The sequence below is a fragment of the Gouania willdenowi genome, chromosome 12 (assembly GCF_900634775.1).
Source record: "Gouania willdenowi chromosome 12, fGouWil2.1, whole genome shotgun sequence".
In the NCBI taxonomy this organism is placed as follows: domain Eukaryota; kingdom Metazoa; phylum Chordata; class Actinopteri; order Blenniiformes; family Gobiesocidae; genus Gouania; species Gouania willdenowi.
In genome coordinates, this window is record NC_041055.1 from 7,889,970 (window position 1) to 7,903,191 (window position 13,222).

Consider the following 13,222-nt stretch of genomic DNA (forward strand, 5'->3'; position numbering starts at 1 on the left):
TATTGATGACACAGACCAATGTCTCTGACGCATTCATGTTTGCACAACCACTTCCTTATATCATAAATATCTTAAAACATTATAAATAGGCCTGAGTAACCACATGAACGTGCTTGGCTGACGATGACAATAGACTAACTGGGTGACGAGTCATTTTTGTCATATATTCTAAACTCTTTGGAACCAGTGATTCACACAGTGATGTCTCTTTGTAACAGTGTATGTGAGGTTAGTTTGAATCTCTCTCTGCTGGGCTGTTTCACGCCCTGCCAAAGGTGGAATAGGCTCTACTAACCCTAGTTATATACAAGATGAAAGGATGAATGCAATTAAAATCAAAGAATAGTTTATTTTTGTGATTTTAGAGATCTCAGATTCAATGTGTATCAAATGTAAAACACGTAATGATGCTATCTTTCATAATATCAGTAGAAAGTTTACATATACCGTCTGATATCATCTATATTTTTTTTTATTGTGGAACCAGAGGACACGAAGAAAGATGGATTCTTGTTTCTGAGATGCAAAGCCACTGTTTGAGAAATGTTGGGGATAAATCTGTGAAAGATGAAACCTGGTTTTCTTTGTTCACAGTCAAAGCCCCTCATTCCGCTCCAGAAAGAGGAGGACCCAGAGACCCAGAAGACGATGCTGACCAACTACATGTTCCCCCAACAGACCAGGACTGAGGAATGTGAGTGGATGAAGACACTGCTTTGGTTGCTGTGTGTGCCGCACTTTATTCACTCACTCATAATTTACAGAATCCCTTTTCACCATAATCTGATTATTTAAATCAAAATGTTTTTTTTTTTCATCACTGGAGATGAGTGAACACCCTCACCGTCTTGTTGTCAAGCATCTGTTTGTTTTTCTTCAGTCGATGACTCACACTGACCCGCCGTGTCACAATTAGAGGTTCAAATCTATGAGCTTGACTTTACAGGCAAACTGATCCTTCGCACCTCAACTGAAGGCAACCTGAGCTTTAAACTCTGTGCTGTACGCTGGCTGTGTGGTCCTGGAAGGTGTCATTAACCAGAAGTGAAAAGAAGAACTCAATAGTCCAGTTCTCTTTCATAAGATTACCACCTTTATGATGTTGTCAACCCAGAAAAATGTTCTCAGCATCAAAGTAATTTAACTAAAACAATTACCTCTTGTTTAGGCCACAGTTAGTCTCTTTTTACATCATTATCACCTATTGACACTAAATTGGACTAAAACTTGAGATATTTTTGATAAAGTGCATGTCAAAATCGGATATCTCTATTTTCTTCAGGCGCAGACATGTACGCACTAGGTCTAATTTTTTAAAACAAATATACACACAAAACGAGACCAAAAATACACAAAATAATAACAAAAATACACAAAATGAATACAAAAAATGACATAAAATACACAAATTGGTTAAAATGAAGGATATTAAAACAATGACAAAAACACCCAAACCTTTTGTTCTTTCCTGTGTTAATGCTCTTACTGGTCATTGTTTTACAACATGAATGACAAATGTTGATAATTTAGGGCATCACTTATGTGTGACCCCTGCTGTGATAGATAGATAGATAGATAGATAGATAGATAGATAGATAGATAGTTCTTTGACTTTATCCTCAACCAATATCATTTTAAGCACAGGGTCATTCAGTGCATAGATCTTTATTTATTAGCAGAACAGTTGCTTGGATCTCTGTCCTAGAATGTGTCTCATATGAATTTGTTGAAAACATTTCAAATTGAATTAGAATTGAAAGTTGGTCTGTTTCTATAGGAAGTGAATGACCTGCATTTCCAATAATCATGCAAAAGGAAAGGAAGTCACTTTGAGCCAATTCCTGTTTTCCATCATTCATTAATCTGTCCCTATTTCAAAATGTAAAAGCTCAAGTCTTCATTACCTTGTGCCACCTGCTGGTCACAGTGGGATGTTGAAAGTTTAATGTTAAATCACTTCTGTTTTCTTTCAGACATTCCCAACTCGGACTCAGAAAGCTTCAATCCTGTTTTGTGGGAGGAGCAGCGAAAGCACCGTGCTCAGGTGGCGTTCGAGTGCGACGAGGACAAAGATGAGAGGGAGGCGCCCCCCAGGGTCAGTTGTTCAGTTGTGTTTCATACACCGAAGTAAATGATGTATTTTTCTTCAGAGCATTTGTTGCAGAAAGTCTTTCCATAATAATAGTGTTTGATATTGGAACTGAATTCTTTCACTGTCATTTATTTAATTATTTTCTCAGCTGTCTAGGCACTAAAACATGTATCCCCATAATTTTGGGTATTCATCATAACGATAATAATTACGATAAATAAAAACAATAAACCTATAAATAAAACAATTCCCAACTTTAAGTGTAAAAGGGTTCCTTACAAACACAAATCAAGTTGAATAGACTAGAATGTGCTTCAGTAATAGCATTTATGCATAAAAAAGACTACAATAGCTGCTGATTCAAAGAGCTCGTGGGCTTCTATTTTATGAAATATATATCTCTGTATGTCGGTCAATCTATAGTGTTATTGTATGCAATTCATTTGTTTCCTCATTTATACTGAATAATAATGAGTTACAAAAAGTTATGGTTGATAAATATCACTCTGATTTCCTATAATTAGATAAGACTTGATGCTTTAATCATTTATCTACTGTGAGCAGTACAAACAGGACTTTTTGGTTTAATAATCACAATACGTACATTACTGTCTAATGGGGTCAGCTTTGTCTCGTGAACACGTTTCACAAATTGGGACTGAATTATCGTTTCTATCGTGGGATGACAAATTCTTACCGTTGGGAAGATATCGCACATTCTTATTGCTGTCCACCTTTTTGACTCTAAATCTTATTTTCATGTGTCCTTATTTCCTTCCAGGAGGGGAATCTGAAGCGATACCCCACGCCTTACCCAGACGAACTGAAAAACATGGTAAAGACGGCGCAGTCGGTGGCTCACAGGCTCAAGGAAGACGAGTCGACCGACGAATCCGGGAAGGATCCCAAGCCCGTTGAGAGGAATCACATCGGAGTGCAGGATGTGGGCGTAAAGGTAAGCGAACAAACCTTTATTTTTTATTGTGTTTTGAGAAACCATCGCCTCCCATTTATTAAATGTCCGGCGTATTTGTCGCGAAGGTGATTGAATCTCCTTGTCCAAATGGAGTAGCACCAGAAATGGCGCCACTGGTTTCCACTGCGCCAGATGAAACGTCAGAGTCCTACAGCTCCCAGAGAGTGGCCCTCAAATCCTCTGAGGGCTCCACGCTGAACCACGAGGACACGTTAGAGGTCGGACAAACTCACGGCCAGGGTTGGGGTCAATTACATTCTTCAACTACAATCACGTACTCAATTATCCATGTTCAATTACGATTACGATGACCTGCATTTTTTGCAATTACAATTAAAATAGCAATTATTATTTTCCCCCTAAAAGGCAATTACGATTACCTTCTCAATTACTAATGTTCAATTACAATGAATCACACTTACTGTGCTTGAAATAAATAATCCCCTAAATTTTAACCTTCCTCTTGTGTTAGCTTTTGGTTATCATCTCTTTTGACCCATGTCTTAAATCAGCTGTAAAATACACCAAAAAATATTATTCATCATCCAATTAGTTTTTCATCTCTTGGTTACCTTGTTTGCCATGAAAACATTGGTATTCATATTTTTGGTGTGGGTCTCTTGAGTCAGTAGATCCCTCGGTTTCCTTTTTTTTTTTTATGGTAAAATGATCCTGAAGATAAGTTGGTATGAAACATATTTTAATAATTATTAACTATGTATGTGTAAGCCTGTCACTAGTTTCCCAGTTTTGAATTTAATTAAATTGTAACAAACAATTTTTGTGAAATTTCAATGAAATTCCATAGTAATTTTCATAGAATTACAATTATAAAGTAATTTATTTAAACACAATTATATTTCAATTACGATGACAACAGCAACAGATTTTTTCAATTACACCGTCAATTGTAATCACTCTACAATTGTAATTGATTATCAATTATGCGATTACAATTATAATTGACCCCAACCCTACACAAGAATAAAGACATAGTGAGTAGTAGTGGTAATAAACAAGCGGCAAGCGTTAACGTTGTGTTTTTCAGGATTCCGAGGAGCTGTCTGATGAAGAGGAGGAAATGAAGATCGCAGAGATGAGACCACCTCTTATCGAGATCTCCATCAACCAGCCCAAAGTGGTGACTCTCAGTAAGGATAAAAAAGGTGAATTCCACTTTCACACTTTGATTTGTTGTTAAAGAAGTGGGCAGCAGTCAGAGAACACTGAGCGTTTCATTGGTCTTCCTCACAGATGACGGGAAAGACGCCGACTCCTTGCTGGATGACACAGTTGCTAACAGCAACCAAAACAACAGTAACTGCTCCTCGCCATCGCGCATGTCCGACTCCGTGTCCCTGACCACCGACAGCAGCCAGGACAACTCTCTGTGCACGCCGGAACGCGAGACCAAGATGCCTTTCCTAGCAAAAAGCCGGTGCGTGCATTTCATTAGCATTACGCTAACGCTAGTCCTCTGTCAGTAACAGCTTATCGACACTGTTCACTGTCTACACCTGCTTATCCTGTGCTACAGAAACGAGCCTGTTTATTGAAGAGAAGTTCCGCACCCAACAAATACCAGACACATGCTGAGAGAACATGCAAACTGCACTCATGACACAAATCACAGACAATTTTTGGCTTTGTGGATTTTTTTTTAACAAATAAACATGAGCAGGTTTAATATGTTAAGGTTTTCTTTCATTCAGACCACTTTTTTCAGGAAATTTACTCCTGACATATTTCGACTGCCAAAATGTCAGTCTTCCTCAAAGGCGTATGCTGATTGCTATGATGTGTCCTTATGACTTTTTTCTCAGTGTGGCCAACTTGAAAGTTCTGTCAAGTTTATTTTTTTAATAATGTACAGGTCCACAACCACAGGTCCATTAAGAGAAAAAACACAGTTTAAAACAATGAAATATATTTTATTTCTATGGGTTCTCCAAATGTTTTATTTTGAAAAATTCCTTGCTTCTCTTTACTGCTCTCGATTGGATCCCCAGATGTACAGCATTTCAAAATAAAAGCTGTCTTTTTCCAATCCTATTTTAGGAAGGCATTATTTTATTTAATCAGCTAACTGAAAACAAGACCATGACTAGATACGTATATATATTAACCTTTCATATTAGTTTTTTATTATTGTTATTTCAGCCAACACAGTACAGTAAAAAGATTGAAGAGTTTTTGTACTACATAACAATTTTGAATTTGCAAAAAAAGGTAAAAACAGACAAAAACAAAGAAGCAACTTACTGTAGGAAATAGTAAAACAAGACAACCAACCAGAAAATATAACTATATATATATGGGTTCGAACTGAATTGACTGATGTGGGTGTGACTCGTTTCTCTTTAAGGCATGAGGATGAGAACATGAACCAGCCAAAGGAGACCACGCCCCTCCTCCATAACGGCAACGGGTCTGAAACTTCCCTTCAGTCCTTTTTGAAAAACCAGCAGTCGCCACCAGACAAGCTTGGCGATTACGACCTCTCCATGGAGGCCCGACTGGCTTTCATTGAGAAGGGGATCAACAACGGCAACGGAGACGCCTTCACCAAGTGGGACCAGATCAACATGAACGTCACCGACAACATGGTGCAGCTGGACACCAGCAGGAACGGATCGACCCATCAGGACGACGTGGTGGACCACGTGCAGAACGGGAACCTGCAGGGCGACGGTCAGGCGGAGACGGGCGTGTACGTGGCGTCCACGGGCGTGACGGCCTGCAGCGACATGTCTCTGTCACGCAGCACTGAGGAACTGTCCCCAGAGAAAAGGTGTCCTCCCCCACAGGTGGTGAAGTCCTACAGCATCAGCAACATGGAAGCGGGCGGCTTGAAGCTGTACTCCTTTGATGGTGACGATGACGCCTACGAAACGGGAGGGAGGTCAGGGGGGGCAGGAACAACCAATCAGGGCCAGAGCATCATCAGGAGCAAATCAGCTGGTCAGTTACTGAACGAGCAGAGTCAGCTGGTCTGCCCCGGGGCCTCGGCCTCCTCAGACCTCCTGTCCTCCAACAAACCTGCAAATTCTAGCAGATACCCCGTGTCCTCCAGCATGGCCATGGGCCTCCCCCCGCCCCAGTATAACATCCAGTACACAAGCAGCGGCGTTCCCAAGGACACCCACTGGGCCCAACGAACCGCCGTGCCCCTGGAGCACCAAGGCTACCCTCCACCCCCGCCACACTCTTTGGCTAACACCAACTACTCCAACAGGAACCAGGCCCCCCCGTACCCGCTGCAACCCCAGCAGAGGCCGCCCCTGATGGCCCCCAAACCGTGCGGGGACATGTGGTCCAAAGAGCGACTCCATGCCACAGCGGTCCCCGTGAGAAGCAGCACGCTGCAGAGGCAGAGCAGCATCTCCTCCACCGCCTCCATCAGCGACCACAGGCGGCTGCAGCTCCCCGAGGGCGAGTACATGACCTACAGGGATATCCACACCTTGGCCAGGGGCCCGCTGGCCATGAGCCACGCCGCCCAGAGGCCGCTGTCCGCCCGCACCTTCAGCATCGACGTCCCAGGAAGCTCCAGGCCCATCAGCACCCGACCACAGCCCCACGAGCTCTCAGAGAGAACCATGTCGGTCAGCGACTTCAACTACCAGCACGGCAGCCCCGGGAAGAGGCCCAACGCCCGGGTGAGGTCGGAGCACTCGCTGCTGGACGGACCGGGGACCGGACGGGTGCCCACGGACTGGAGGGACCAAGTGATGAGGCACATCGAGGCAAAGAAGATGGAAAAGGTAAAAATAGATAATAAATGTTTACAGTGTTCAGTTATATCACCATGAACAAAAGCTCTTCTGCTTTATTTGGATTTTGCATTGTGTTAAAAAATTGTATTTGGATTATTAAAATATTAACACAATATTTATAATAATAATTTATATTAATTTGTAAAATTATAATAAAGGCCTTTGTGCCATCAGATATAAAAAGAATCTCATGTAGAATTAAAAAAATATACTGTATATACAATTCAATATCAGCGTTTCATTTTTGTCCTGACCTACATTATATGAAATAGTATCAAAATACATACAAGTACTGTAATAATTTTTAAACTATAGATGTTTTGTTACATTTAAATTTGCCTATTTTTGTAGACTCAATAAATATTGTCAAAATAAATAAATAAAATAAACTTTTGTATAATTTTCAACCTAAAAGAATGTGCATTGTTTCTGTATTCCACATTTTAACTTAAAGCGATCACATTTCTTGTTACTTATTTAATTTTGGTAAAGTGGTTTTTGAATATCTATTAATATATGAAATATATATGATAAATTATCTATAGATCTATAAATGGAGAAAGTGTTGTCTCAACACTTTTAAATATGGAGCATTGATGTTTTATAATTTCCCCAACTTGTTGCAGGTTTCAGAATCTTATAAAAGCGAATGCAAAGTGTCCTCGTCTGTACGTGCACGATCTGTGACTCACTGCATGTGTCTGTTGTCTCTTGTTTTGTCTCCACTCGTTGGGTGGATTGCATGGCCGTGTCGATGTGGTCAGAGCGTGCTGTCTCGCTCCTATAACTTTAGTAGCGCCGCTATCAGCGGCTCCCACTATGGCAGCTGTAGGGACATGCGTGGCAGCCACGGCTCTCTGGCGCTTAGCGTCAGGGACGGACAGGCCTACGGCGCCACGGGCTACAGCGTGAGTATTCAAAGACCTGATGTGTGTGTGTGTGGGGGGGGGGGGGGCGGGGGCTCCAGTTTCTGATGGCTTCACATCCTTTCTAAGAGAAGGAAATGTTGGCTTCCTATTTACAAAGCCTTTACACTACACGTGTCTAACTCAAGGCCCGGGTGGCATTTTTCAGTTAAAATTAGGTTTTCAATTACTAAAGTTCAATTACAATTCAATTATGATTACAGTGACCAGCATTTTTTCCAATTACTTTTCATTCTCAATTACGTTTTCAATTACTAAAGTTCAATCACAACTAATCACAATTATTGAGCCTGAAATAAATAACTTAATGAAAGTTAACCTTCCTCCTTTGTTAGCTTTCTGTTAGCATCTCTTATGATAACTGGTCCTAAATCAGCTGTAAAATACACTAAAGACAAATATCTATCATCTAATTTCTTTCCTGTCTATTGGTTAACGTGTTAGACTTCCTAATCAATGAAAATATAGGTTGTAATATTTGTTGTGTGGGTGTCTGAGCCTTTTTTGTGTCAGTTTACCCCTCGATTTCAATGTTTTGAAATGGTAAAATGTGTTTATGATATGAAACATATCTTTATAATTGTTAACTACATATGTGTAGAACTGTACATAGAACTGTAAAATGGTTCCCCAGTTTTGAGTTGGGTCAGCTGTAAAATACACTAAAAAATATTATCTATCATATAATTAGTTTTTTTATCTCTCGGTTACCTTGTTAGGCTTCCTTATCTATGAAAATATTGGTATTGATATTTTTGGTGTGGGCCATTTTTCTGTCACTATACCCCTCGATTTATTAATTTATTTTAACAGAACTGACAGGTAGTGGGAAAATTTGATCCGATTTGTCCGTAATCTTGATTTATATTTGTGAGCTGTCAGGCTGAAGTCCCCCCCCCCCCCCCCCAAGAAGCCATCAGCCCTCATTTGTTCCTCTGTGGTGGAGCTGATGATTATAAAGACCATCATTTTACCTTTAACCTGCTTGGCTTCTCTGCTTCATAATAACACCTCAACCCTAACCTCATCACTTCCCTCAGTTGCACGTGACCCTCTGATGAGCTCATTTATCAACTCTGCTTCATCTTTTCATTAACTCTTAACATGTGGAGGTGAAAGATGGGGAGTGTGTGTGTGTGTGTGTGTGTAGAGGGGAGTAAGAAGTGCTGCGGGTGCAGTTAACCCTCCTTTCACCGTCTCACTGCCTAATAGAGCAGACGTGGGCAGCTGGCAGCTCTCGCTCTAATTTTGACATTAAAAAACATACTAAATTGCAGCGGAAAAAACACTTGAAAGAAATCCAAAAAAATTGATTCACAAATCTGACCCATGTTTTGAGGCTGAAAGTTATATTTGGACTCACACTCCTGGATGGATGGTGTTGCTCACTTTTTGCACTGAAAACTCACAAAACCGGATTTATTAATGCAAATGATGTCATGTTGATGTTTTTCCAAATAACAGATACAATTTAGAAAACCAAGCAAAAACACGTGACTCAAAAAACACACAATGAAAACAAGAACACACAAAACCAGAACATTATATTGACTTCAATGGCCACAAAACACTTAAAAGGAAACCAAAACATACAAAATAAGAGATAAATATACAGAATGACAGAAATGTACATAACATTATGACAAAAACACACAAAATGATATAATGAATATACCAAAAAATGACACCAAAAATACACAAAATGACTAATTTTACACAAAATCACGAATTATACGCAAAACAACAATAAATTCATAAAACAAAAATCCACAAAATGAGAGGAAAGGTGTGTTCATACCGAAAGCGACTGCGGCAACTAGATAACATTCAAAATCAATGTAACCGACCCAACGTCAAGCAACGCATCTCATGCAATTCCACCGACTCAATCGCGCGATCTGACTCGCTGGAAGTTGAACGTTTTTAACTTTTCAAGCAACTTCAAGTTACGCCTTGTCTCGACGTCCAATCGGAAAAGAGTTTCTCCCTATGTCCCTCCCACCAGTCGTCACGTCACTGGTCACTGATGAAGAGAGCAAAAAGCGCGACTACAGTATGTTCAAGCGACTCATCCCGGGGCGATTTAAGCAACTATAGTCGCTGAAGTCACATTTGGTGTGAACGCATCTTAAAACACAAAAAAATGACTCATAAATCACACAAACTCTTTGTTCTGTCATGCGTTAATGCTCAGATCAGTTCATTATTCTAAATGCTACATTAATGTTGACAATGTGGCCCTCAGATCAGATGATCCCAGTTGCCCATCTCTGTAATGGAAGCATGAGATGTGTGTGTGTGTGTGTGTACAGGTGGCTGTCCCTGGGTGAATGTGTTTGAATACTTTGGAGGTAACTTTTTTTTTTTACTGCTTTTTTGCAGGATGATGTTTTTATTCCACAAGCTCCACCAAGCTACACCATGGACCCCCACAGAAACACCATGGACCCCCACAGAAAAGTAGGTTTGAGACATGACAAGTGCGTATTATTTACAAACTGGACACTTGGGTTTTAGCTTGTGATCAGACTATTGGGGGGGGGGAATAAAAATGTTTTTTGAGATAATGCTACAGTAAGACCCTAAAAACTAGTAAATATACAACAAATTCATTTCGAGGTGGTTAGACTACAGTAAGCATTTTAAAATTACAAAAATATGACAAACACCCAAAATTAGAGGTAAGGCTACTCGCCTACTACTCTCTTTCTGGACGCCTTCTACTCTTAAACATGTTCATAAATGATTCCTTAACCCTTTAGCACCGAAAGAATGTCTGTAATATTTTGTGAATATCTGTAAAAAAAAAAAAAAAACACGTTTTTCTATTAGCTCTGTCTGCTAGCGTGTAGCATCTCTTCTTCATTGCACAGAAAAGCTGCATCTCACCCGAACACTGGGTTACCAGCGCCCTCTGCTGGTCGAAACAAATATCTGGCAGCTGCATCTGAAGGAAAACAATCATTCTGTCTAAACATTACCCCAATAATATAATAAATCTTAACATTCACAACATTACTGAATTCAAGTAAATTAAATAAACATTATCTTTAAGAAGGATTCAACAAAGAGTCGCTGGTAAGAATAATTCCCAGACCAAATTTGAAAAAAGTAGATTTTGAAGGGGTTTTTAATTCTTTTCTATGGAATTGAATATGTATGTGTTGTTGCCATGTCCTTGTCAAACAATTGGAAAAAATATTTTTTGAGATAACACTACAGTAAGTAGTCTGATGCATGATGACATCATCATTAGATTCAAGTGTGTTACGTAAACTTTTTTTCTTTTTTCAAAGAAGCCTCAGTAATGTGTGTGTGTGTGTGTGTGTGTGTTTGCTTCCAGGTGCCTTTGATGAACAGCCAGATGGGCCCGTCCCCTCGTACTCAGGCCTCCATGGCCCGACACCCCTCCAGAGAGCAGCTCATTGACTACCTGATGCTCAAAGTGTCCCAGCAGCCTCAAGGGCCCTCTCGGGGCCAGCACGACGCCCTGCAGCAGGAGGTGAGGGACGAGTGTGGCTCTGTGTGTGTCTCCACACGAGTGACACAAGCGTTGCTATTACTGGTCCTGATTCAACATGTTTGTCTCTGCTTTACAGCTACGTGTTAAAGTGGAGAAAAATCCTGAGCTGGGTTTCAGTATATCAGGTGGTATTGGAGGCAGAGGAAACCCCTTTCGTCCAGATGACAATGTAAAATAATTTTATCATTTTAACAGCCTCTGCACACACTGTTTGTTTAATAACTGGATTTTCTCTGTTTCATGATGTTTCAGGGTATCTTTGTGACGAGGGTTCAACCTGAAGGACCAGCATCTAAGATTCTTCAGCCTGGCGATAAAATCCTCCAGGTAAACAGTAGTCCTGGTCATTCCTTATTCCACTTTTAAAGAATAGTTTTTATATTTGGGAAATGCAGTGTGTGGGTAGCATTCTGGCCCCTGAAGTAAACACTCAAATTAACTTCTAAAAGCTTACGAAATTGTAGAAAAGTGCACTATACAATAAAATATGCAAAACGACAACAAAAAATTAGAAAAAAATATACACAATGACAGAGAAATCTACAAAACGACAACAATTATACACATAAATGACTCCGGAATCACAAATGTGCAACAAATAAACACAAAGATGACTCCAAAAACACAAAATGACGACGCAAATGCATAAAGTGCATAAACTTCTAACACACAAGGCTACAAAAAAGAATGAAGACAAAAATGCACGTTAACTCCAAAAAACACACAAAACAAAAACAAATATACACAAAACAATAACGAAAGTGCACAAAATGAGGCCAAAAACGTGCAACACAACAATAAATATACACAAAAATGACTCAAAAAACACTAAATAAGAGAGAGCTACAAAATGACAGATAAATCTACAAAAAGACAACTGTTATGCACCCGTCTAGTAGGTTGGGTACCATAACCATATTAAGGAAAAAGGTGTTTGTCTCCGGTCCCCAAATGAATGATCGAACAAAGATAAGGGTTCTTCACAATTTATTGTTTTTTTTCTCAAGTAATTTACAAAGCACTAAACAAAACAAATCACCATCAATGGGAACAAGAAGCTGGATCCAAACTAAACAGGCAGTCTAGCACTCAAAAATAAAGCGCTCCAAATAACACTGGCAAAAATCAACTCATGAAGACAATTTAAGCAAAGTTACAACTACAGGTATCAGAGAAACCCTTCAAACGACTCTATTCTTTGGAGGCGGGGAACAAAACGAGGTGTGCTGCTGTCAGAGATTCACGGTGTCAGCTGCTAGCTGCCCTTTCATAGGTGGAGGACCAATCAGTGCATTTTATCTCCTCCAATCAGGCAGCACCACCTCGAACACAAAGATCCACTCACAACTGACAGCACTCACTTACACTGGACAAAAGAGAACGTGTAAAGATCCACACAACGGCAGAGCACTCACTCACCTCCCAAAACTGAATACAATATGCAGAATACAGAGCTCTTCATTACAGCCAGAACAACAACAAAAACACACAAAACTATAAAAAAATTTACACAGATATTATTCCAGAACTTGCAGCAAATATACACAAAGATGACTCCAAAAACACAAATTGACAACATATTTGCATAAAATGACTTCTAATACAAACAAAAATGCACATATTAACTTGAAAAACACAAAACGAGAACAAAAAAAACAAATAATGAGTAAAATATACGAAATGTCTACAAAAACACACAAAAACAACAACAAATATACACAGAAATTACTCACAAAAAAAACACACACAAAATGACACACAAACCAACAGTGCAACTCGTTGACTTTTATCCAGAATCCTCATCCTGGGAAAAGTTTATTGAGCAGTAAATATGAAGATATTATTTTTGGTTCTTTTCTTTCTTCAGTCTGTTTCCTCCTCAAATAATGGAAATAATAGTTTTTGTTTTGTTTTCCATCATGTGAACTC

General features: G+C 39.7%; 1 protein-coding gene across 2 annotated transcripts in view; it reads left to right on the forward strand.

The window, feature by feature from the left end:
• erbin (erbb2 interacting protein) overlaps window positions 1-13,222 on the forward strand; it is a 109,666-nt gene that overhangs the window by 91,520 nt on the left and 4,924 nt on the right. Inside the window, exons 15-26 of one of the 2 annotated variants that reach the window (XM_028462237.1) lie at window positions 595-694; window positions 1,974-2,095; window positions 2,874-3,047; window positions 3,134-3,286; window positions 4,117-4,234; window positions 4,323-4,506; window positions 5,434-6,832; window positions 7,609-7,752; window positions 10,153-10,230; window positions 11,114-11,272; window positions 11,370-11,462; window positions 11,546-11,620. In XM_028462237.1, the coding sequence (XP_028318038.1) occupies window positions 595-694; window positions 1,974-2,095; window positions 2,874-3,047; window positions 3,134-3,286; window positions 4,117-4,234; window positions 4,323-4,506; window positions 5,434-6,832; window positions 7,609-7,752; window positions 10,153-10,230; window positions 11,114-11,272; window positions 11,370-11,462; window positions 11,546-11,620 (2,799 nt within the window). The remainder of the gene's footprint in view (window positions 1-594; window positions 695-1,973; window positions 2,096-2,873; window positions 3,048-3,133; window positions 3,287-4,116; window positions 4,235-4,322; window positions 4,507-5,433; window positions 6,833-7,608; window positions 7,753-10,152; window positions 10,231-11,113; window positions 11,273-11,369; window positions 11,463-11,545; window positions 11,621-13,222) is intronic. The other variant, XM_028462238.1, reaches the window with a different exon arrangement.